Genomic DNA, 22,004 nt, shown 5'->3' on the forward strand with positions numbered 1-22,004 from the left:
CGATTGTATAAACACAAAGGGTGACATAGCCTTTTCCATGCTGACTATGGAAGTACCTGACAGACACACCAGGACTTTGAAGTTACTAATTTTAAAGCACTCTTAAGCACCCCTCTCTGAAATGTGCCTCTCGTGCTTTAGCAATGCTCCAAATGTCATTGTAAATACTGTGTTGTTTTATACATGTTTTGATCATTTATTATTTATGTCAAAATCTGTTCCCTGTTATTTTCATGTTGGTGCTTTGCGTGACACATTTGAGAAGTAGCAAAAGTTTATTATGTTTATGATTATAATGATAACAATTATGAGGATAACAATATGATGTGTCGTCTTCCTCTACTTTTAGGTTAATATAAATATATTTCTGGGCTCTTAGTTGCAGATTTGTGAATTTTACAGTTTCCAGCTGGTCAACATTTTATTACATTCAAGCACTGTCAATTGCACTGTGGCAGTTGCTTGAATATGAGGAAGGCCCAATGGTGAGAAAAATAAATTTCAGGAACATTCTTGATGGCACAATGCAACAGGAAAATTAATATGGAAAAGAGGAAAAACAAGAAGATCAGGAAGAACACTGAATTCCTCCTGTATCTAAATCTCTCACAAGTTTGTACATTGACATCCATATGAAAACTGAATATATTCGTAATATTCCGAGACATATGTTGTTCAGCCCACGAATATATTGCAAATAAATGTAAAATTCATCAAAGCAAAGCAGAGATATATTGCAATATACCAAAACAGCAATGATTTACATATTTTCAATATTTTAATTCAGCTGAAATATGTATTCTTAATATATTATTAATATATTAATATATTATTTTGCACATGGGCATGACATCATAAATATCATATAGATGAAAACAACCCGCAGACTTATTTTCTAAAGAAATAACATGGATGACAACTGAGTAACAGTTATTATTGCAGTATATTGCAGTTCATTGCTTGTTGCATCCACCATGCTGATTGGTGATTGGATAGACACAGGTATTGCAGCTTAGCCAATGGCCATTCAAAATTCCTTCCATGGGGTAAAAACAAAACGGAAACAAGAGAAAATAATGAAAGTAAGGTATAAAACACCGAGGCTACTCGGAGGGAGGTTCTCCCACAGAGGCCAAGCTTCCTCCAGTGCTGGTGAGAGGAGCAGCAGGTTAGAGGAAGGCTAGCCCACACAGGGGCTGCGTCCATGTAGATCTCCCAGTGGCCGGTACCTTTGTACCTGATTTCAACAAGCGAAACTTCTGATGGGCTGATTACTGATCATCTTTTACATGTATTACATCTTCAGCTCACCTATGTCCCAGGTTCTGTCTCCTGGGCTTTGGAAACAGCAGAAACACTGGACAGCAACCAGCAACCCTCACCATGTCACAGTGCAGAATGGCCCCAGTGCATCTGTCTTTCCAGGATGACACAGAATTGCAACAGTCAAAATACTCAGTGCAAAGTCGGGAAGGATGGGAGTCTGTGAGGTGTGAGGGAATTATATGTCAAGCCCCCTATAGATGTAACGTTGTTATCCAGCTAGCTGGGCTTAACATACTGTCCTCATTTATTTATTTAAATAAGCTGGTGTTTTAATAATGTAATACTTTATTTTATTGCAGATATTGTGGGAGTGGGAAAGAAGTAATTTCACTAAATGTAAAATTAATTAATTAAATAGATAGACAGAGAACTTGTACAATGTTCTTGACATTCAGTCTGCACTCTCTATGAACTCTGAACTCATTAGGACCCCAGCAATATGATAAACCTTTGAAGGTCTGATGCGTGCCTGCATCATATGCATTAAATTACAACAGCTTTCATACACAAGTACAGGCAGATTGAGTAAAAGGACTAGCCATAGTTTGCAGGTTTTTCAGTAGATGGGTTAAACATTGGTTCTCTGTGACAACAAAATTGTTGCAAATCAAAATTGTTGCACAATATCTTTTTAGACTTTTTCACAACTTTCTGGATACAGTTATTCTAAAATTTTTATTGCTAACTCTTAATGATTTTGTTAATGTTTTTACTTGGAGAGGTGGGGTGTTTAAATCACATTGGCTAACCACTGGGGTATCTCAGGGATCAGTGCTTGGCCCTCTCCTCTTCTCACTATACAGAACCTCACTGGGCCCAATCATTCAAGCACATGGCTTCTCCTACCATTGCTATGCTGATGATACCCAGCTCTACTTCTCATTCCATCCTGACGACCCCACGGTCTCAGCACAGATCTCTGGCTGCCTCTTAGACATCTCAGCCTGGATGAAGGAGCGCCACCTTCAAATGAACCTATCTAAGTCCGAGCTCCTCGTCATCCCAGCCAGCCCGTCGATTCAGCACGACATCACCTTACAGCTTGGCTCAATGACACTAACTCCATCTAGGTCTACAAGGAACCTGGGGATAGCGTTTGATGGTCAGCTAAACTTTACTGACCACATCGCGATGACTGCCAGATCATGCAGATTTGTGCTGTACAACATAAGGAAAATCAAGCCCTACAGGCCCTCAGGCCCTAGTATGCTGTACCGTTCCTTGTCCAAGCTCCTTTCATCTCAGGACTACTGCAATGTTCTCTTGGCTGGCCTACCTGCATGCACCATCAAGCCTCTGCAGTTGATAATGAATGCAGCTGAGCTTCTGGTTTTCAACGAGCCAAAGAAGGCCCATGTCACACATCTCTTTGTCTTGCTCCACTAGCTTCCTGTAGCTGCCTGCATCAATTCAAGGCCTTGATGCATGCACTCAGAGCATCCAGCAAAACTGCACCTATCTACCTGAACTCACCACTACAAGCCTATGTTCCCCCCCGACTGCTACGCTCTGCTACCAGACAGTGTCTGGTGGTCCCGTTGCATTGCAGCACTTCATCACTATCCAGAACTTTCTCTGCTGTTGTCCCACACACTTCATCCGTTCTGCTGAGACCCTCTCTGTCTTCAAGAAACATCTGAAGACACTGCTCTTCCATGCTCACATGAAACACTACCACCTAAAGCAACTTCTTATGTCTTAAACTTTGTTTTCCTTAAAAAAAAAACAGATGTTTCGTAATAGCCTACATTTTATCAGCTAATGTTGAGAGCTCAATCATTACTGTTCGTTTTGCTTAATTGTTACTGTTCATTAAATAGTCAAACTGATTCGAGGTCATTGTCATTCTTTCATCAACCTAGGTGTACATTATATTTGCGTTTGGAACATAGACTGTCATATATGTGTAATAAATAATAATAATAATAATAATAATAATAATAATAATAATAAATTCTTTTCAAACACCGGACTGGATAAGAAAAAATCCTAGTGGAAACCTAGGATATATATACCCAGACAGGTGGCAAATTAAAGGAAAAACCAACATAAGGTGTCTTAGTAAGGTGTTGGGCCACCACGAGCTGCCAGAACAGCTTCAATGCGCCTTGGCATAGATTCTACAAGTCTCTGGAACTCTACTGGAACACTATTCTTCCAAAAGATATTCCCTCATTTAGTGTTTTGATGATGATGGTGGAGAACGCTGTCTAACACATTGGTCCAAAATCTCCCATAGATGTTCAATTGGGTTGAGATCTGGTGACTGTGTAGGCCATAGCATATAATTCACATGATTCTCAGATTTCCTTCGGGATTAATAAAGTATTTCTTATTCTTATTTTCATACTCATCAAACCATTCAGTGACCCCTCGTGCCCTATGGATGGGGGCATTGTCATCCTGGAAGAGACCACTCCCATCAGGATAGGATAGATAGAACAACTTTTTGTTGATTTGCAGTGACTCTTCCCTCTAAGGGGACAAGTAGACCCAAACCATATCAGCAAAATGCCCCCCCACAGCATAACAGAGCCACTGGACTCCCTCACCGTAGGGGTCAAGCATTCAGGCCTGTACCGTTCTCTTGGTGTACGCCACACATGCACTTGCCCACTAGTTGAGAATATGGTGAAGGATGACTCATCTGACCATATCACTTTTTTCCACATCTCTGTAGACCAGTGCCTATGGTTTTTGCACCACTGAACTCTCAAATGTGCATTCATCTTTGTAATGAGGAGTTTCTGCACTGTTAACCTACTATAATATCCCTCTCTATGTAATTGTAGACGGACTGTTCTTGCTGACAGTCTGATCACGTCCTGCACTGACATTCTCAGTCACCTGAGGAAGAGTTGCTCTTCTGTTTTTCCTTACATATCACACTAACGCATAAGCATCACGGTCATCGAATGTGCGCTGTCGACCACAATTTCCGACCCTATTTACTGATGTCTTTCCCATAGATCTAAATGCAGATGTCACTTTAGTCACTGTTCCTATTGGAACACTAACCAGTTGAGCAGTCTTTGCGACTGAAGTTCCTGCCACCCGTGTCCCAACAATGAACCCTCTTTCGAAGTCACTTAGATCTTTTCCTCTTGCCATCTTGATCCAAAATTGAGATCAACTGGGTCTGCTCAGCATTTTTATACATGTCACAGAGCATGATTGGATGTTAATTGCTTAATTGTACCATGCAGTACACCTGTGTGGAAGCATCTGCATTCGTTATGTTTCTCCACTCATTTATTCAGGGTTTTCCTTTAATTTGTCATCTGTCTGTATATATACACACAGCTTAAGTCTCTACCTTGTCTGGCCAACAATTGAAACTTGGTCATGCAGGATTTCTAATATTGTAGACCCCTTATATATGGCTTTTTGCTTGTGTTGTACTCTACCTCACTTGTAAGTCGCTTTCGATAAAAGCATGTAAAAATGAATAAATGTAAATGTACTTGTCTTTTTGATCCTGTATGTGCCTGGCCACCAAAGTGGCAGTATGCTCAGTTATTCAAATGTACAACCTGATCTGACCAGGCAACTAACATCAGCCTGCTACTGGATACCATGTTCACTGAATAACAGCTGTAATATTTGGAACACATACTAAGATACTGTAGACAAACCCGAGACATCTGCCAAACTTTTCTTTTCCTTTTTCTTTCTTTATTTTCCTCTTCTTCCGTGGCGTGAATGATCCCACCAACTCACTGTGAAACAGCATAAATGAACTGGTTAAGATTGGATTGGAGGTTACATTCATCCGTCATCGAGCTCAGAACTCCCCGGCCACTCCCACCTCTCGGAACCACCCTGATGCCATCACTCTGCGACCGAAGCCGAGGGATGAAGGACACCGTAACGATGATTGGTATTCACTAAAGACACGTGCTTTCATAAATATTCTAAGATAGGTCGGAAGGTAACTAGCTATGTGCACATCTTTTTACTTTCCAGCAAAACCTCGCTGACTGTGAAAAACGGGGGAAATGTAACGTCGAACACGGTACGTATTAAACTGAAAGTGCGCATTCTGCGCTTGGTTGGTTTATGTAGAGACAAGAAAATATACAGGAACTGTTAGCTACCGTGGTAAGCTAGCTAGTTACATTGTGCAACGTTAAACTGACAGTTGACCTTGCTTTCCTGTTGCCAGCTAACAGGCTAGCTCCCGAACTGCTGGCTAGCAGCGTTGCCAACGACACGGACGGAGATAACTTGTATGCGCCTAAATAGTCTCGACGTCAGAAGACGATATAATATCGATTTAATATCAGCTGCTTAGTTAGTTTAACCAGGTAGCTGGCAACTGAGCGCCGGTCTTGCTTGCCAGTCTTTGACATTTTGCTTGCTGGTTAGCTAGAATGAATGAAAAGACGTTGATTAGCTGGGTTTCAAACTACCTTGCTAGTTAGTTGTTAACTAGTTAACTTGCTAGTTAGCTGTCTACATGGGGAGAATGCTACGTTGCAGGCTTTCTAGGTAGCTGGACAGGGCGTTGTCTCCGATGTGACAACGGTGAAAATGTTTCTGTATATTATGAATTTGTGGAGAATTGTACGTTGCCCCTTAAGTCACCAATTTGATAACTACGGACTTCATCAGGGTCTTTCTGCAGGCAGGACGACTGTAAAGGATATTTTCATTTCCTTAGATTATGTGTGTCTGTACATCTTCTACATCACAGAACATTTAAATCACGTGTCAAGAAGTCTGTTTTAACGTTTTCATCCCAGTCAGTCTTAAGTGAAATAGTTTGTCCTCCTTGACCGTGTATTATCTGAATGCCATGTCAGATACTTTTCACTTAGCATTCTCACCGTCAGTGAAATTTGACAGTTGTGTTTGTTTTAGATTTAAATACGCATTTCTCAACTGTTGTTTTGCTCGTTTTTAGGGTGCACGCTAGATATGGATGAATGTGACCGCTAAGTTATATCCACAATGGCTACAGAAGCATCTGTCTCAGCAACTGGCCCTCCACAGATACCAAACCCAGCACAGAGGGACTATTACTGGGTGCGCTCCTTTGTAGCCGGAGGTAAGACTGTCAGTTCATCGCAATTCTAACAGTTAACAGACCGCTACAGTGCAATGATACTTACGTGAATACATGGCATTTAACTAGCACGTTATAGTATGTTAGTGATTGAAAAACATGCTTCTGGCTCCCCCCAACGTTAACAGTACCAGTATTGCAGTACAAATTTGATACTTATTTGCACTGGTAATACACCACACCCCGGTTACCAGTATGGTTTTGGCACATGTTTAAGCGGTAGCTTCCATAATCACCTGAGTCAACCTTCCAAATGTAAGAATGTGATTATGAACAGTTCATAACGTGATTCCAGGAAGTGACATCACAAACACTTTGAGCTCTGTTGGGGTTAAGGATAGGTATACAAGATACGTTATAGTTTTGACATTAGTACATAGAAAATTTATGTGGTCTTAACCATTACATATAGGTTGCTTCCTTGACATTTCTTTTAATATACGTACTGTGGGTTGCAGCAAATCTAGTTCATGTAGAATCATCATCATCATCATCATCATCATCATCCTTTGGCCTCAGCCGAGATCGAAGTCACTTGAAGCCTCCAGGCTTCCCTATCTGCTAGCAGTCTGGCCAGATCTTCCGCTGGCAGCTGAAGGCAACGGTATCGGTGTAATTTAGAGGTCTCCTACCCCTGTTATGGCAGGGGAGCCTCAATAATAGAAGGTCTGAGAAAACTTTGGCCCGCAAACAGTGACCAGCAAATCTAGCTCTGCGTTGTGCTACAGTGGTGGAAACTGGTGGTAAATCACCATAGATTCACGCTTCATTCGATGTTCTTGCCAGGATATGTTCTTGACCCTCATGAGAAGTTTTGTGTAGATGGCATCTGTAGGTGCTCTCCACACATGCCTTGAAGAAAGCTACTTTTGTTTGTTCTGAAATGTCAGAGTGCCAGATGTGGTGTAGTTTGTCGCAGGCATTCCATGCTTGTCACTTGCACATGCAAGTCTTTCTTGCTATCCGCAATGTATGAGCCTAGGTATTTGAAACCAGTCACCTCTTTGATAGGTGTGCCATCACAAGATAGAATGACCTGGTGTCCCTTCTCTTCGTTATTTGCCATATATTCAGTCTTCTTCACATTAAGAAAAAGACCTACTTTGGCTTCTGCCTCTTCAAGAGATGTTAAAAGATCCTGTGCTGCTTGGAGTTCATCAGCTGTAAGTGCTATATCATCAGCAAAAATCAAGATCTGTGAGATGCTCACTCTTGTGTCTCCTGGACTTACGAGGTTCAACAGTGAGACTGTTGGTGTGGTTAGGGTCCATTGACTGTCGTCAGATGTAATTGACAACAATGACAAAGAGATAGGGTGCCAATGTGTCTCCTTGGAGGATACCAGCTAGGCCTGCACAATATGAGGAAAATCTGCGATGTGCGATAACATTATTCAGTATTGCGATGACGATATGACTTGCAATAAATAAACAAATATTGAAGTATGCATATTATCTATACAGTTGCTATGTCTTTCTGCTTTAATAGGTACACTGCTAACATAGACCCCAAACATTGACTAGCCTATGCCCATTGATTAAAGAAATAACATAAATTATTTCAAACATGCTTTTATTGAACAAATTGCACATGAATACCCAACCAATTAAACAGAACATTAATTTAAATAAGACATTATAACCATAAGAAATAAAGTTCAATTTCCTCTGCTCCCGTTAAAATATTTTCTTCTAAACCAGAGGTGCCTAAATTCTTTTCTATGCTCTGAATGAAACTTGAGGGGTTGTTGTACATGATTGCAGTTGCCTTTACAATCTCCTTGGGTATGCCGTGATTCAGAAGTATATGCAGCATAACTTCCCTGTTGACACTGTCAAAAGCCTTTGAAAAAATCTATGAACCCGATGGTTGCTCTTCTCTTGGAAATTTTCATCTCTTCAATGATTCTTCTAAGTGCAAGGATCTGGGGTAAAGTTGATCTGCCCTTCCTGAAACTGTTATGTTTGTGTCGAAGAATAGGATCGAGATGCGGTGTGATCCTGTTAAGGAACATTGAGTTGTAGATTTTCAAGCAATGGGAGACATTGTGATACCTCTGTAGTTTTGAGGCAGTTGAAGATTGCCTTTCTTTAGTAAAGGAATGATGCAAGTCTTTGAGAAGACGTCAGGTTTGTTTCCATTGTAAGTTTCATTACAGAACCGTAAAAGCTGTTTTTGAAAGAGATGGCTTTTCCAGATGACTGCTGGTATGTTGTCAGGACCTGGGGTTTTGGATTTTCTTTGTTTGGTTAAGCATATCTGAAGTTCATCCATGGTGAAGGGGACTGTTTTGATTGGAAGGGTGTCAGATATCTTGTGTGAGAAGAAGGTGTCATTTAGATCCACATCATCTTGCTCAGGCTTTCCTTGTGTAGAAACTTGTCTTAAATTAAAGAATAGCAGCCATTTAAGTGGTTTAATTTTGTTTTTGGTAGTGTTAGCTAATTTGTAACTCAGATTTTACAAACAGTGCAGTTGTTTGGTGGTGTTATGCTTTTGGCAATTTGTAATTCAGTCACTACCTCCCCCTCAGCCCATCACAGAGACAGTATTTGTTGCTGATGTTAATTGATTGTGCAAATGTTGGAATGATCACCACATTCTCAGCAATGATTATTATGACTGCAGTGATTGTTTTCTCTTGGTATGTTCCTAGGGGCCAGACAGAAAACGCTCCATTCATCCTGAATTCTGAAAGGTCTTAAAGTCTTGGAGCTTCCAGGGAGTTATTCACTTGGCAGAGTTCTGTGCATGTGTTGTCTTTAGGAGGCAGAGTGCCACATGGAGGGGTCATTTCATCACATTCCACATGCTGAACACTGACCTGAATTAAGTGCAGTAATCCACCTCAGATCAGGATTTAAAAGCAAGAGGTCCACAGCAGGTTAATCTGGCATGTCATGTCTATGACCTACCTACAGAATACCTGATGTCATTCTCCTACTACACAGAGGTGTTCACACTGGTTATTTTTCCCTGCATACAGCTGCTTTGCATTGATAAGGACCTGGTGTAGGTACAGTGGTAGAATGCACAAGTGTCTTTGTTGAAATATAACTGTAGAGACAGATATTTGGGAACCTGCTGAGAGGCCAAGCATGTTTTGATCCAGATTCTTTAATTATGCCTTTTGTTTTTCTTTATCTGTACATGGTGGTTCAGTAGCACACACGCTTGTTGTTGTGAAAAGCTGTTTTGACATTTTATGATTGTATTATGAGCTGAGAGGGATGATGTCTGTTTGTACTTCGTGGTTTTTGAAGGCTGATGTATGTATGTATTTCCTGCTGTGTGAAGGTGTTGCAGGATGCTGTGCCAAATCCACCATTGCGCCTCTGGACAGAGTGAAGATCCTGCTGCAAGCTCAGAATCCCCACTACAAACATCTTGGTAAGTGGAAATATCAGTTTCTGTTGATTCTAATCTGATTGCATGTGTAAGGATTTCCTGAGCAACACAAATACAATGTGAAATTTGCAGACACGTTTTGTGGATGATGCTGAATGTTTATTTTCACATCTGTCAGTGTGTTCCCTTATTGTTTGTGTAAGTCTTCATAGTTGGAAGCAGCACAGCCATGCATTGGAATTTTTTGAGCGCAGTCCCAAATTATAAAGGCCATGCTATCACTTATGTGTTAAATGCAATTTTACTCAATGTCACACTTCACTTTGAGAGATGCACAAAAGGTCATCACTGGACCCTGGACCTTTTGAGTGGTTCAGCCTGCAAATTGCTCTCCTTGAGCGCAAACTGAGCTCTATGGCCCAGGTTTTATTTAAGCCATGTCACTGGCCGGCAGTGACTGGAAGCCCACAGCAGCAGAAGAAATTGGGTTTGTTAGTGCTCATCCTCCAGTGAGCTGCGGTGTACTTCACTGTCATGCACTGTGTGGGTTTTAGTGCGAAAAACACCTGCTGGCTGTGTGCTAGCGTATTGGATTCATTCATCCCACTTTGGTGCTTCTGCACTCCAGTGTAAGTGCAGTGGTCATCACAGCAGGATGAACCTAGCATACAATTACAGATCATAAAACAGTGTTGTATAAGGATTTAGATGCGTAAAAAAACAATAAACCTTAACTATCTCCAGTTATCAGGGGTACACTGTTGTTTGTTGGCTCACTAAATGTGTCCTGTGTTCCTTTGGTGTTCCTCTTTTTGTAGGGGTGTTTGCCACGCTCCGTGCGGTGCCAAAGAAGGAGGGCTTCCTGGGCCTTTACAAAGGGAATGGGGCCATGATGGTCAGGATCTTCCCCTACGGAGCCATCCAGTTCATGGCCTTCGACAACTACAAAAAGGTAGACTGGCTTGCCATCTCAGCCGGGGGTGAACTTTACCCCTACACATGAGGCTTTTACTGCCCCTTTCTCGCTGACGTGCATCTCTCTGAGGTGGTTTGTGGGGTAAAAATAGCATGACGGACCACGTGGTGAGCAGATGGTGAGGGGTGCGGCATGTCAGACTCCGACTGTGAGTGTGTTGGACTCTGTGAGCAGGTCTAAGTTTGACTGCAAATGTAGGATGCTGATGCACTCCTTAGATGAGTGCTTGACTCCAGTCACCCCAGTGAAAACTCATCCATATAAACGGACCAAATGCACAAGGTGTACAATTGTTAGTTTGGTTTTGTTACTGTTTAATAGGAGTGTCTACCAAGTGAGTTAATTGTGGTGATCGTATATTTACACTTATGTTTATTTATATGGCAGAGGCTCTTATCCAGAGTGACTTACAAAAAGTGCATTCATAGAGTTCAGCAAGTAGCTGTATAGATACTGTTATCATGAGCACCAAACTTGTATTTTGGCTCCATTGTGGGATTCAGGTGTAGAGCCATGTACTACTATTGCAGTTTGTGGCCACCAAGCTTGTATTACTTAAGGCCTCTATCGCCACAAAGTTTTGATCATTGAACTTTACCTGCAGTGAAGGCTTATAATATCAACAGGCTACTGTGTACTCAAGCTTTTACCAGTATCAGCAGGAGGGGTCAGAGGTGGGGCGGGCTGTCAGTCAGTCAGTGCCAGAATGTAATATTTATTTATTATCTAAGCAACAAATAAATATCACTATACATCATTATAGTCTTGAGATTGATACTTACCATATTAAGTCTGGACTTAGTTTATGGCAGAGCAAGTGAGACAAGTATGAAGTATTCATTTTTAATGGATTGGGAACTGTTTGGTACACATTTGCTAGGGCTGATGTGTGCTGTATGAACAGCAGCCTTCAAATGTATTCACCTGAATGATAACAACAATGAAATGATGCAAAGGAAAAAAATGTAGACAAGTGTGTTGTATACACTCCTAGTATTTAAACATATGCAAGCCACTGTGCCTGTATCTGTGTGTAGACAAATGACATGTAAATATTTCACCATGTAAATCTGTTAGATTCTTTGACACAATGTATAATTTGCCTAGGAAGACTTCACACATTGGAATCATTCTTTCATTCCTGTCTTTATCAATTCAAACAGCTGCTTAGCAAACAACTTGGCATCTCTGGTCACATTCATCGCCTTATGGCAGGATCTATGGCAGGTGAGATCCTTTTAATTACTCTTATATTAGGAGGAGATTGCCTCTGGCCATAACACAGTATTTAACAGGTGAAGTGACTGATTTTATTGTCATTTTTTGTTATGACTGCAACACACAGTACAATAAGTATCCATTGTATGGGTTCTATCCAGTATGTTTTAATTGTGTCCGTTTCACCTCTACCTTCTTCCCTGTAGGAATGACGGCAGTTATTTGCACTTACCCTTTGGATGTTGTCCGTGCCCGACTGGCCTTCCAGGTGAAAGGGGAACACAAGTACACAGGCATCGGAAATGCCTTCAAGACCATCTATCGAAAGGTAAGCACCCAATCACAATCAGCTGTCACGTGCCTGTTTCAGTGGGATGTTGAGTAGACATTGGTTTACTTTTATTACGGATGCTGTCATGTTCTTAAGTAGAAATCAGTTAAATATTAGTACTTATACTGGTATGTCACCTAAATTTAAGCACAAATGCTATCATGTCATTAGGTGGAAATCAGCTAGATTTAAGACAAACGCTGTTGTGTTCTTAGGTAGAAAGCATTTGATTTTTAGCTCAGATGCTGTCATGGCTTTAAGTGGAATTCGGCTGAATTTAAGCATAAATGCTGTCATGCTCATAGGTGGAAATCAGCTAAATTTTACCACAAGCACTGTCATGTTCTTAGGTGGAAATCAGTTAGATGTCAGCAGAAACACTGTGTCATTAGGTGGAAAGGAAACTGAATGCAGAATCTTTCTCTTTAAAGGAAGGGGGCGTGTCTGGCTTTTACAGAGGGCTCACACCCACCATCATTGGCATGGCGCCGTACGCAGGTGAGACATCACGCCCCCCGATCTACTAACCTTTAACCACTGCCTATAACTCCATTATCTATACCATTTTACAGTCTCTTCTTTGCATTTGAATCTTACACTGGAATCAGTGAACACATTACATGGCTATGCACTAAACGTTGTTTCCATGCCACACATAGTAAACATCATGCATTTAACCAAAGCAGTGCAGATAAATACATTTCTCACCACAGTGCATTTGAAGTCAGTCCTGTGCTGAGAATGTTACATATTCACTTGCCTTTTGCATGTGTCAGCACATGAGTATAGCAACATGCACTCCTTTTACAGATACACAGAGGTGTATTCTTTTGCCAAATGGAGGTGAAACCACTGTTATAAACAAACACCAACTGTTTTGCAGTTCAGAATGTGGAATACACACATACCAGTAGCAAGACTAGAGCAGCTGGTGTACCAAAATGGGTGTACTGACTTTTACCTTGAACTATGCTATTTGATAATATAAAGTGTCTCTGTCTTTCATATGTTATACATATAATGGTGTGCTAAAAATGGACCATGCACCCTCTGTTATTACTAAGCTGTATCCATAAAGCAATCTTAAGTAAAGTGAGAGTGAAATTTGTTTATGTTTCTGTGTTTCGCTGTTTTTCCTGCACTGATTTTCCTCCTCATGTCTCGGCATGCTTGTAAAGAGCAACAGTGTAATAACAAATCACTTTCAAGTGCTGCAGTGGAGTGCTCACTGTGAATACCATTGCTAGTTACATTTTGCAAAGTGTCGCTATATCAGTTGCCTTTAGATGTATTTATGAGAGGGTGCCATCAGAAATGTTTTTGAAGGTTTCCTTACAGAACTTGGAAGGGAATGCATTTGTTCTAGGGACTGTCCTAAAAGAGGCACTTTTGACTCCCCCTCTCCCCCTCCTCTGCAGGCTTCTCCTTCTTCACCTTTGGCACCCTGAAGAGTCTGGGCCTGAAACACGCCCCTGAGCTCCTGGGACGTCCCTCCTCTGACAACCCCGACGTCCTGGTCCTCAAAACACACATCAATCTGCTGTGTGGGGGGATTGCTGGGGCGATAGCACAGACCATATCGTGAGTTTGTGGGGGGCTGTGCATTCACCACATGCACTAGGGAGAGCCTCGGCAAGGGCTGGGGCTTCAAACATGACTCACAAGCTGCATAAACTTGGTTAATTTCAGCTGTTACCTGCTTGTCCAAACGAGTCAGTAAATACTGTGGTTGTGGGTCTTGGAGCTTGTGTCAGGAAGCATCTCCCTGAAGTAGCTCTAAGTGTGTCAAAGTTCTCTGCTAATTCTTTGCTCCAATCTTGGTTTATTTCACGTGGAAGTCGAAGTCCATGCCAGTGGGCAAATCACAACATGCACATTTCAACACTCTAAGAAAGGAAAGTAAAATTTTCCTAGAGGGCAGACTGGCCTCACCCCTTTGAGAAACCAGGCACAGAGAAGGGGGCAATTAACCCTTCCTCCAAATGTCGCTGCTCCTGCTGGAAACGGCCATGTCTGACTGGATGCCTTTCTTTTCCCAGCTACCCTCTGGATGTGGCACGCAGGAGGATGCAGCTGGGGGCTGTCCTCCCAGACTCTGAGATTTGTCGGTAAGAGCCCCCCCCCACCTGTGGGCGCTGTGTCTCTACCAAAGCAGCCACGTGCTGTTATACACCTCACACGAAGCCTGGCCTCATGCAGAGCCTATCTGCTCATGAAGCCTGTCTGCTTTTAACAGCTCAGTCACGATAGATTTTTGAGTTAGTGTGTCCAAGCCAGAATCCCAAACCACTTTGCTGCAGGTCCATTGGTTGCCCCATGACTGCAGAGTAGATTTCTGTCCCAGTGGGGTAGTAATTGTTAATAAGGTGATAAATTGAACCAAGCCGGATGTTGGTATAACTGAGTGGTGTGGAAGACAGCACAGAGTGTATTTTTTTTTTTCTAAACCCATCAAATATAAACTCTTCCTTAGCGTAAAAGGCAGGTTGGATATGTTCCTCCGCCCTGACTGTAGCAAGAGGACTGTCTTCATCGAGATCCAATCAGGAGCCAAAAAAGAAAACCCCGCTTTTCACAAGAACGCAGCCCTAGTGTGGCAGCGCTCTCCTGCAGGCCACGGCATGGGTGATTTAAAGCAAGCTTGAGCTGTTCGCCTGGGGGGATGCCACAGTTTTATGCATTAATCACATGCTGCAGATGACTGGAGCACACGGGACCTGGTCACAGGCTCCAGGCTCCTGCAGCGGCATGCCTTCCATGCTTTTCAAAGTTCACCCTGCTGGTCGCCTATTTTATTCTATTCCATATTTTATGGATTAATGCGAGTTACAAAATCTGATCACTTCCTACTCCCATTAAACAGTGTGGTAACAGAGAGTGAGGGGAGAAAAAAAGTAATTTTATTAAATACTTCAATACTTTTTGCAGTTAGCTAGCTCGCTAAGAGGCGTTCTAGCTAATTGCAAAAGTACTGTAGCTGTAAGTGTTAGCACTTGGATAAGATTCAAAGGTTATTGGACGTCTGTTGTAATAAAAGAAACCGAAGTCCGTTTTATCTGTATATTTCATGCTTGTGCACATTTAATAAAATGTTAATAATAGTGTATTTTAAGCCAGCTAGCCAGCTTTGTACAAGACAGTTCATACTGTCACTATCTGTTGACTTCGTCCTCGGGTAATTACAAAATTTAGTTAGCTTTCTGTGTAAGTATAGACCGGTTAAAACGTAGATTTAATGGACCTGTAGCAATTGTTACTTATAACAATGCGTTCTATAGGAAATGGAAATTCCTAACGGAAAGTTTTTTTTCTGATTGGACAACACTCAACTAAATGGATGTTACTACTGGTTGCAGGTCAGCAGTGATTGGTTATTTGGAATTCCCAGGCATTAAACAGGTGTTCACGTCATGTGGCGAGCGACGGAACCGGAAATGCCCGGGAAAAATTATACACTGGGAAGAACTGTACGTGACACCGGCACGTTACAATATGTTGAAGATGCTTTACCGTAGTCTATTGTGCTTATGAAAGTTTCATCACAGCAGAGAATAAAGGAGGCTAATTGAAACATTACGGCATAGTATAGATAGCTGAAATGTTAAATGGAATTTGGATTTTGTAAATTAAATCGTTTTGCAAGCATAATTTTAGCCGGTGTGTTTCCTATGTCTTTTGTTGGGGATGCTTTAAGCCTATTTCTTAATGACTTTGCAGCACAAACAAATACTCAACCTAAATGAGGTTGTTTTAGTGAATTCAGTTTGCTTTATGCGTGCCCATCTGTTCACGAATTAAATTAAACACAAACGAACAAAACAAGCTGTCTTTTGTATCATGGTAGCCTAAATTTACAGTGATAAAGCTATCCTTACAGACTTTGTTCTCCCATCATAGGCTACAATGACAATGTGTAGCTTACTTTATTTGTGATTCCTGTTTGAGTTGCTACCAAAGAGCACTGCATAATGTTTAAGTGGGCTACTTGGGGAAAAAATGGTGAATTTTCCTGGTCAGTTCAGCTACCAATAACTTGCAGGACTTTAGGTGACCTGCGTGAAGTAAGCACCCTAAGTATTTAAAAAGTTCGAAATGGTATTACTGTTCGTTTGTGTCGTAAAATTTTTCGTTTGTGCTGCTATGGTTTTTAGATATAACAAATTATATTGTATGTACTGCGACGTCACCCAGCACCCCAAGCTTCTCCGAATTGCTCCTAAATGGTCACGTTAGTTTCTGCTACGTTTGTGCTGGTTTGTGCCATGATAATTTTCGTTCGTGCGGTCATGCTTTGGATAAACACTGTACTTCATGGCAAAAATTCTTTGACAACTTCCAGAACGCTGCTTTCTCCATAACGAAGAAAGTGGCTTCTACTGTGCAACGTTTTGCTGGTTGGTGCCCTGAAAAAACTTACATTACAGTATTTCCTGATAGGCCTACACAGAGCGCTTCAATGCCAAGAGCAATAACATTACATGGGATCCCAGTAAACTTACGTTGCAGCGCTATTTGGAAATATCCAACACTTAAAAATGACAAGCACTTGTAGCTATTTTTTAAGCCAGCTAATTACTTACAAGGCCTGAGTTGCATTTGCTAATTAGCTGGTTAACGTTAGTTACGTAGTAGCCGTCAAGGTAATTAGCGTTGTGTCATTAACGTTAGGTAAAAATAATACATTAACGCTGGCAATAAAACACGTGGATATTTCCAAATAGCGTTGCAACGTAAATTTACTGGGATCCCATGTAATGTTATTGCTCTTGGCATTGAAGCGCTCTGTGTAGGTGTTACGCATATGGAGTGTGAGATGACTCCACAGGTGACATATTTTAATAGGTGGATTCTGAAAGAATGAATGAACAAATATTTGTGGGTCAGCTGATTTTTTTTTTTTTTTTACTTCAGTTCAGAATCATAAAAGTATTATTGGAAAAGGTTATTGGAAAATTATCAATTCTGTATAAAGGTAAATTTATTATTCTGTAACATTAGATTATCTACAATTTGTACAAGTCATTACAAGTGTGAAATAGTCACTGTATTCCCATTTATTCTCAGTCACACCCCAACTAGGCTTCATTATCTCAGGCATGCTCTGTTTATGTTTGACGCCTCACAGCCAGTGAGCTTCCAGGTTGCCTTGGCAACGATAAACTAAAGCGGCTAGTCAGCCGTTCGATCTCTGGCTAATCTGTTAACATTCTATTACAGTTACGGGAAACATAAATAATCAAACTACACAGCATATAACATAAAAACAGTCTGTTATTGGATTATTGTCATTGAATTTGCATCCGTGGAGTCAGGCAAACGTTACATCTGACTCACTCATACTCGTGTTGATCCTAGGTTTGACAACGTAAATGGCAAGCTACCATACGCATATCGGTAACATTTTAACGATTCTGCTATAAACTGATATAGTAATAACAACGAGCTGCATGGCAGTAACAGTTTCACTACCCAGACGACGTACGCTAATAATACAGTGTACCAGTGGTTATGGTGATATCTGCCCACCTGAATGAATGAATGAACAAATATTTGGGGGTCGGCCGATGTCAACTGCCAACTGAAGAACACAGCGCGTTCCCACAGCTTAAATACCCGCAGGTGGTCTCGTGCGTTCTACACTCAAACAGAGCAGTTAAAATACAGTACAGGAAAAAAATGAAATGGGGCGGTGTCTATTAGACATTCAAGATTACCTGTATACCTGCAGGACCACACACGTATGGCTTATGTTTATTAAACATATTAAATATTACATGACATGAAATATCCTGTATCTCACATAGGCCTATCAGGAAATAATGTAATGTAAGTTTTTTCAGGGCACCAACCAGCAAAACGTTGCACAGTAGAAGCCACTTTCTTCGTTATGGAGAAAGCAGCGCTCTGGAAGTTTTTGCCATGAAGTACAGTGTTTATCCAAAGCATGACCGCACGAACGAAAATTATCATGGCACAAACCAGCACAAACGTAGCAGAAACTAACGTGACCATTTAGGAGCAATTCGGAGAAGCTTGGGGTGCTGGGTGACCTCATCGCCCAAAAATATAAAGTTTATATCTACAAATCCATAGCAGCACAAACGAAATCTTTTACGGCACAAACGTAGCACAAACGAAGGAAACCACTTTGGAGCAATTCGGAGAAGCTTGGGTGCTGGGTGACGTCATCGCCCAAAAATGCAATGTTTATATCTAAAAAACCATAGCAGCACAAACGAATATTTTTATGGCACAAACGTAGCACAAACGAACAGTAATACTATTTCGAACTTTTTAAATACTTGGGGTGCCAACTTCACGCAGGTCTTTAACTGAAATAAACGCAGGTCTCTTATTATCGCCGAGTAAACGCCGGTAAAGTTACGTAATTAAAGCAAATAAACACGCGGCGTTTATTGGAAGTTTTACGGTAATTGCAGTGTCTGTATTTTGAATGTTTGAAGATAATATGAAAATAACTGACATTACGTGAATGGAAGAGGTTGTTGTTTAATTGTCGTTTAATAATTAGGCCCAACCTGTGGAGTAAAGTACGCAATTCTGTGTACTTGTAGGTAGTGAAAGGTCATGGTACAGCTATCCTAGGGCCAGGGGTTTAGGACAAAGAAGTGATTTTTTTCCCCACAAATCTTCAATAGCCATTTCAATTCAAATAGCCAATTTTATTCCAGTAGGCTGGTTTTTGTAAGCAAATAAACTTCATGATGTTTTGATTTACATACTCTTTTTGTTACTATTAAGCAGGGCTGTGAGCTGTTTTCAGACTGCAGTAAATTCCGCCACCCACTAAATGCCGATAGAGTCCTCTTTATAAATTGTCCATGGCTTGATAATTCAGTCATTCAGTTGCCCAGGATCTCAGAAGTTGTTCAGTCACAGGCTCTTGTTGTGGTACGTCTTTGTTAAAGGCAGATGTTAAATTTAACACATTTAAGGTTTGTTAATTGATGAACACACTCCCCTCACACAGAGTTGAGAGTACAGTGTCGATACCTGGTCAGCAGGCAAGGCTCTTTTTATGATCCACACATGTTGTGGATCATTATCCAAGAATTACTGTGGCCATTTCCTTGCACACACGCTTTAGGAAAAAGACCGTTGCATACTGCTGCAATTCCTGCAATGGCTTCAGGTGGAGAGCCCCTGTAACTCACAGCCCACATTACATTATAGACACCTCCCTCACGCAGTCTTATAAATCATAGCTCCCTGCATTGGGAGCATTTTCTTTTAATGTTGGTACCAGCCTGACACTACAAGGATTTGTATTTTCTCAAGTTGTATTTGAAATGGATGGAAGTGTTCTGGTGAACTGTTCTAATGCTTTCTTATGTGTTATGCCAATGTTTTTTCCCCAATTGGCCTGAGTTTTTTTTTTTTCCCTCTAGAAATGCACTGTGCTGTATGGACAGCTCTTTTTGACAATGTTGTTTGTAAAAATGTGCTATGACAAATAAAATTTGATTGATTGACGACTTCTCCCCCACAGTACTCTGACCAAGACCCTTAAGTATGTGTACAGCCAGTATGGGGTGAAGAAGGGGCTCTACCGCGGCCTGTCCCTAAACTACATCCGCTGCGTTCCCTCCCAGGCTGTGGCCTTCACCACCTATGAGTTCATGAAGCAGGTCCTGCACCTCAACTAAAAACCGTGGGGAACTCAGGGGCCTTCAGCTGGGGGGGGGGGGGGTGGAGAGGGGAGGCCTCGCAGCCACGGCTGTCCACCTGTGACACCCACCCCTGCCACCTGCTGCACTCCTGGCCCTCCGCGACCTCAAGGGACAGGGATTGAACCCTTACTGCCATCCACCTCTGTGTGTGTTGCTTCATGCAGTACCCTGGAAACTGCCGCGCAGTTGCCAACTGTCCCTGCTTCTCCGTGCATGGTTTGTTGGTAGAACCAACAATGTCACAAAGGATGCCATGACAACCAGCTCTCGTATCTCCTCCTTCAGACATCCCATTTGCAAAAAAAAAAATAATGGGGGGGGGGGGTTAGCCAAAAACAATCTGCCTTAACAGATTAATGGATATTTAGCTTCCCTGAATACTTGGCACCATTTCTAGTCTGGAAGCCCGAGGAAATACACGACTGATTTTGTGTTTGTCAGTTTTGTTTTCCCTCTGCTCTCATGTATTGTTCTGTGTAAGCAGTTAAGCTCCTTACTTATCAATTTAAAGCTTCATTGCTGGCGTGTGAATCGAAGGTCACATGCATTTCAGAAAGTGGAATATGGGATGTGCTTTTTCTACAGGTCTGATCTTAGGATTTGAAGTGCAGAGGGCAAAGTCAAACCCTGTTTCAGATTGGATAGAGAAAGTGGAGGCAGAGCTTGCGTGCCCATCACAGGAAGTTGCAGTTGTGGTCCTTTCCTCAAGGCCCTCTGTAGTAGCAATTATATATTTGTTCACATCCTCGTAGAATTCAGCAGGGAATTATGACTGATCGTGCTTTAACTAGACGGACATGCTATTCATATTTTATATTCAAAATGTGTGCCATTTGCTCTGTCTTTATTCCCCTGTATGCCCACCTAAAGTCTTACTGCTACACCCTCTGTGATATTAATGGGATATTAATTACACCAAACAATTATTTTTCAGCTGTTGTTGTACTTGAGAAGTTGTGGATGCAGTAATGAATGATTTCATAATATGCAAATATACGTGATGAAACTTAAGTTTTTAAGCGGCCATAGAGATTCTGTGAGTGTCTGCTAGGGTGAGGGTATGGGGTCCAATGCCGTGTGTAGTGTTTGATCAACTGCTACGTAAAAGACAAAAGCATGTTTGTGTACTTGGGAACTCTGCCTATCAAATCCATAGACTCATTTTATTTTAATGGGATGTCTCTTAGAAGATACTGTTGCTGTGGTCACTGTTTACTTGAATAGGAGCAATTTAATAAAGGAAATATGTTAACAAAAATTTGAGGAGATTGGATAGCAATTCACCAACTACAATGAACATCGGTGATTAATCTGTGCAGACTAATGATTGCATTTGTCAGATATGAGCTATGAATGTGTTGTCACATTGTCAATTGTTGATGTTTTCTTTGGCGCAGTTGTCTACGCACCTTTTTCAAGGAAAGGTTGTGTAGTGTGTGAAGTGAAAGTACCTGTCGTATAAATGAAAGTACCTGTCGTATAAATTTAAATGAAAAACAAGCGGGTTAAAGGTTTTGTCAGGTTTTTTCCCATATAGTCATCAAGTGTTGTGGTGTTTTCTGAGGTGTCTTTAATTGAATTATTTAGCTGTTCTGAACAACTGTACTGTGGCCTTGATATATATAAATGCATATACACTGTAAGAAGTAACTGCCTCATTGTTAGGATTTAGATTTGGCCCATATACTGGGTTGTAAATAAATTATTAGCCTCAGTGCATTCAATGTTTTGTTCATAGATTCTAGCTTTCTCCTGTAATGTTTTAGATAATACCTGTCCAGAGATCACAGATCCTGGCCTTTTTGGCGCAACCTTGATACCCAGTGCGAAAAACGTCCTTACTCCACCTATGTCTACGGACAGACAAACGGACATAATGCAATATCCTCTGAGTGAGAAATAGTGAAATCCATGATAATTGCAGTAATATTAACAAGAAATTAATAGAAAATCACACTGGTATCAAAATTGTACTGTTGTACCAAACTGGCTCTTTCACCCGGTGCCCAACTACTTTATACAAGAGCTGTCATAAGGGCAGTGTTT

At 41.3% G+C, this 22,004-nt stretch overlaps 1 protein-coding gene across 4 annotated transcripts; it reads left to right on the forward strand.

The window, feature by feature from the left end:
* The first annotated feature begins 5,136 nt into the window (after positions 1-5,136).
* slc25a16 (solute carrier family 25 member 16) lies at positions 5,137-19,938 on the forward strand. 4 transcript variants are annotated; one of them, XM_036546941.1, is made up of 11 exons: positions 5,137-5,206; positions 5,293-5,341; positions 6,233-6,376; positions 9,692-9,784; positions 10,561-10,694; positions 11,882-11,945; positions 12,143-12,264; positions 12,699-12,765; positions 13,686-13,848; positions 14,307-14,375; positions 19,778-19,938. In XM_036546941.1, exons 3-11 carry the CDS (start codon positions 6,280-6,282, stop codon positions 19,932-19,934), a joined length of 966 nt encoding a protein of 321 aa, XP_036402834.1. In that variant the 5' UTR covers positions 5,137-5,206; positions 5,293-5,341; positions 6,233-6,279; the 3' UTR covers positions 19,935-19,938. The 4 variants fall into 4 exon arrangements, with proteins under 4 accessions (XP_036402834.1, XP_036402835.1, XP_036402832.1 ...); XM_036546942.1 differs by having other exon boundaries at positions 6,245-6,376; XM_036546939.1 differs by lacking the exon at positions 5,137-5,206 and having other exon boundaries at positions 5,215-5,341.
* Positions 19,939-22,004: the final 2,066 nt, after the last annotated feature.

This window comes from Megalops cyprinoides, chromosome 15, assembly GCF_013368585.1.
Source record: "Megalops cyprinoides isolate fMegCyp1 chromosome 15, fMegCyp1.pri, whole genome shotgun sequence".
NCBI lineage: Eukaryota > Metazoa > Chordata > Actinopteri > Elopiformes > Megalopidae > Megalops > Megalops cyprinoides.

Coding starts and splice junctions, on each gene's coding strand:
- slc25a16 (XM_036546941.1), top strand. CDS start 6,280: ATGGCTACAGAAGCATCTGTCTCAGCAACTGGCCCTCCACAGATACCA. Junction 9,785..10,560: donor TCCCCACTACAAACATCTTG/GTAAGTGGAAAT, acceptor CTCTTTTTGTAG/GGGTGTTTGCCACGCTCCGT. Junction 14,376..19,777: donor CCAGACTCTGAGATTTGTCG/GTAAGAGCCCCC, acceptor TCTCCCCCACAG/TACTCTGACCAAGACCCTTA.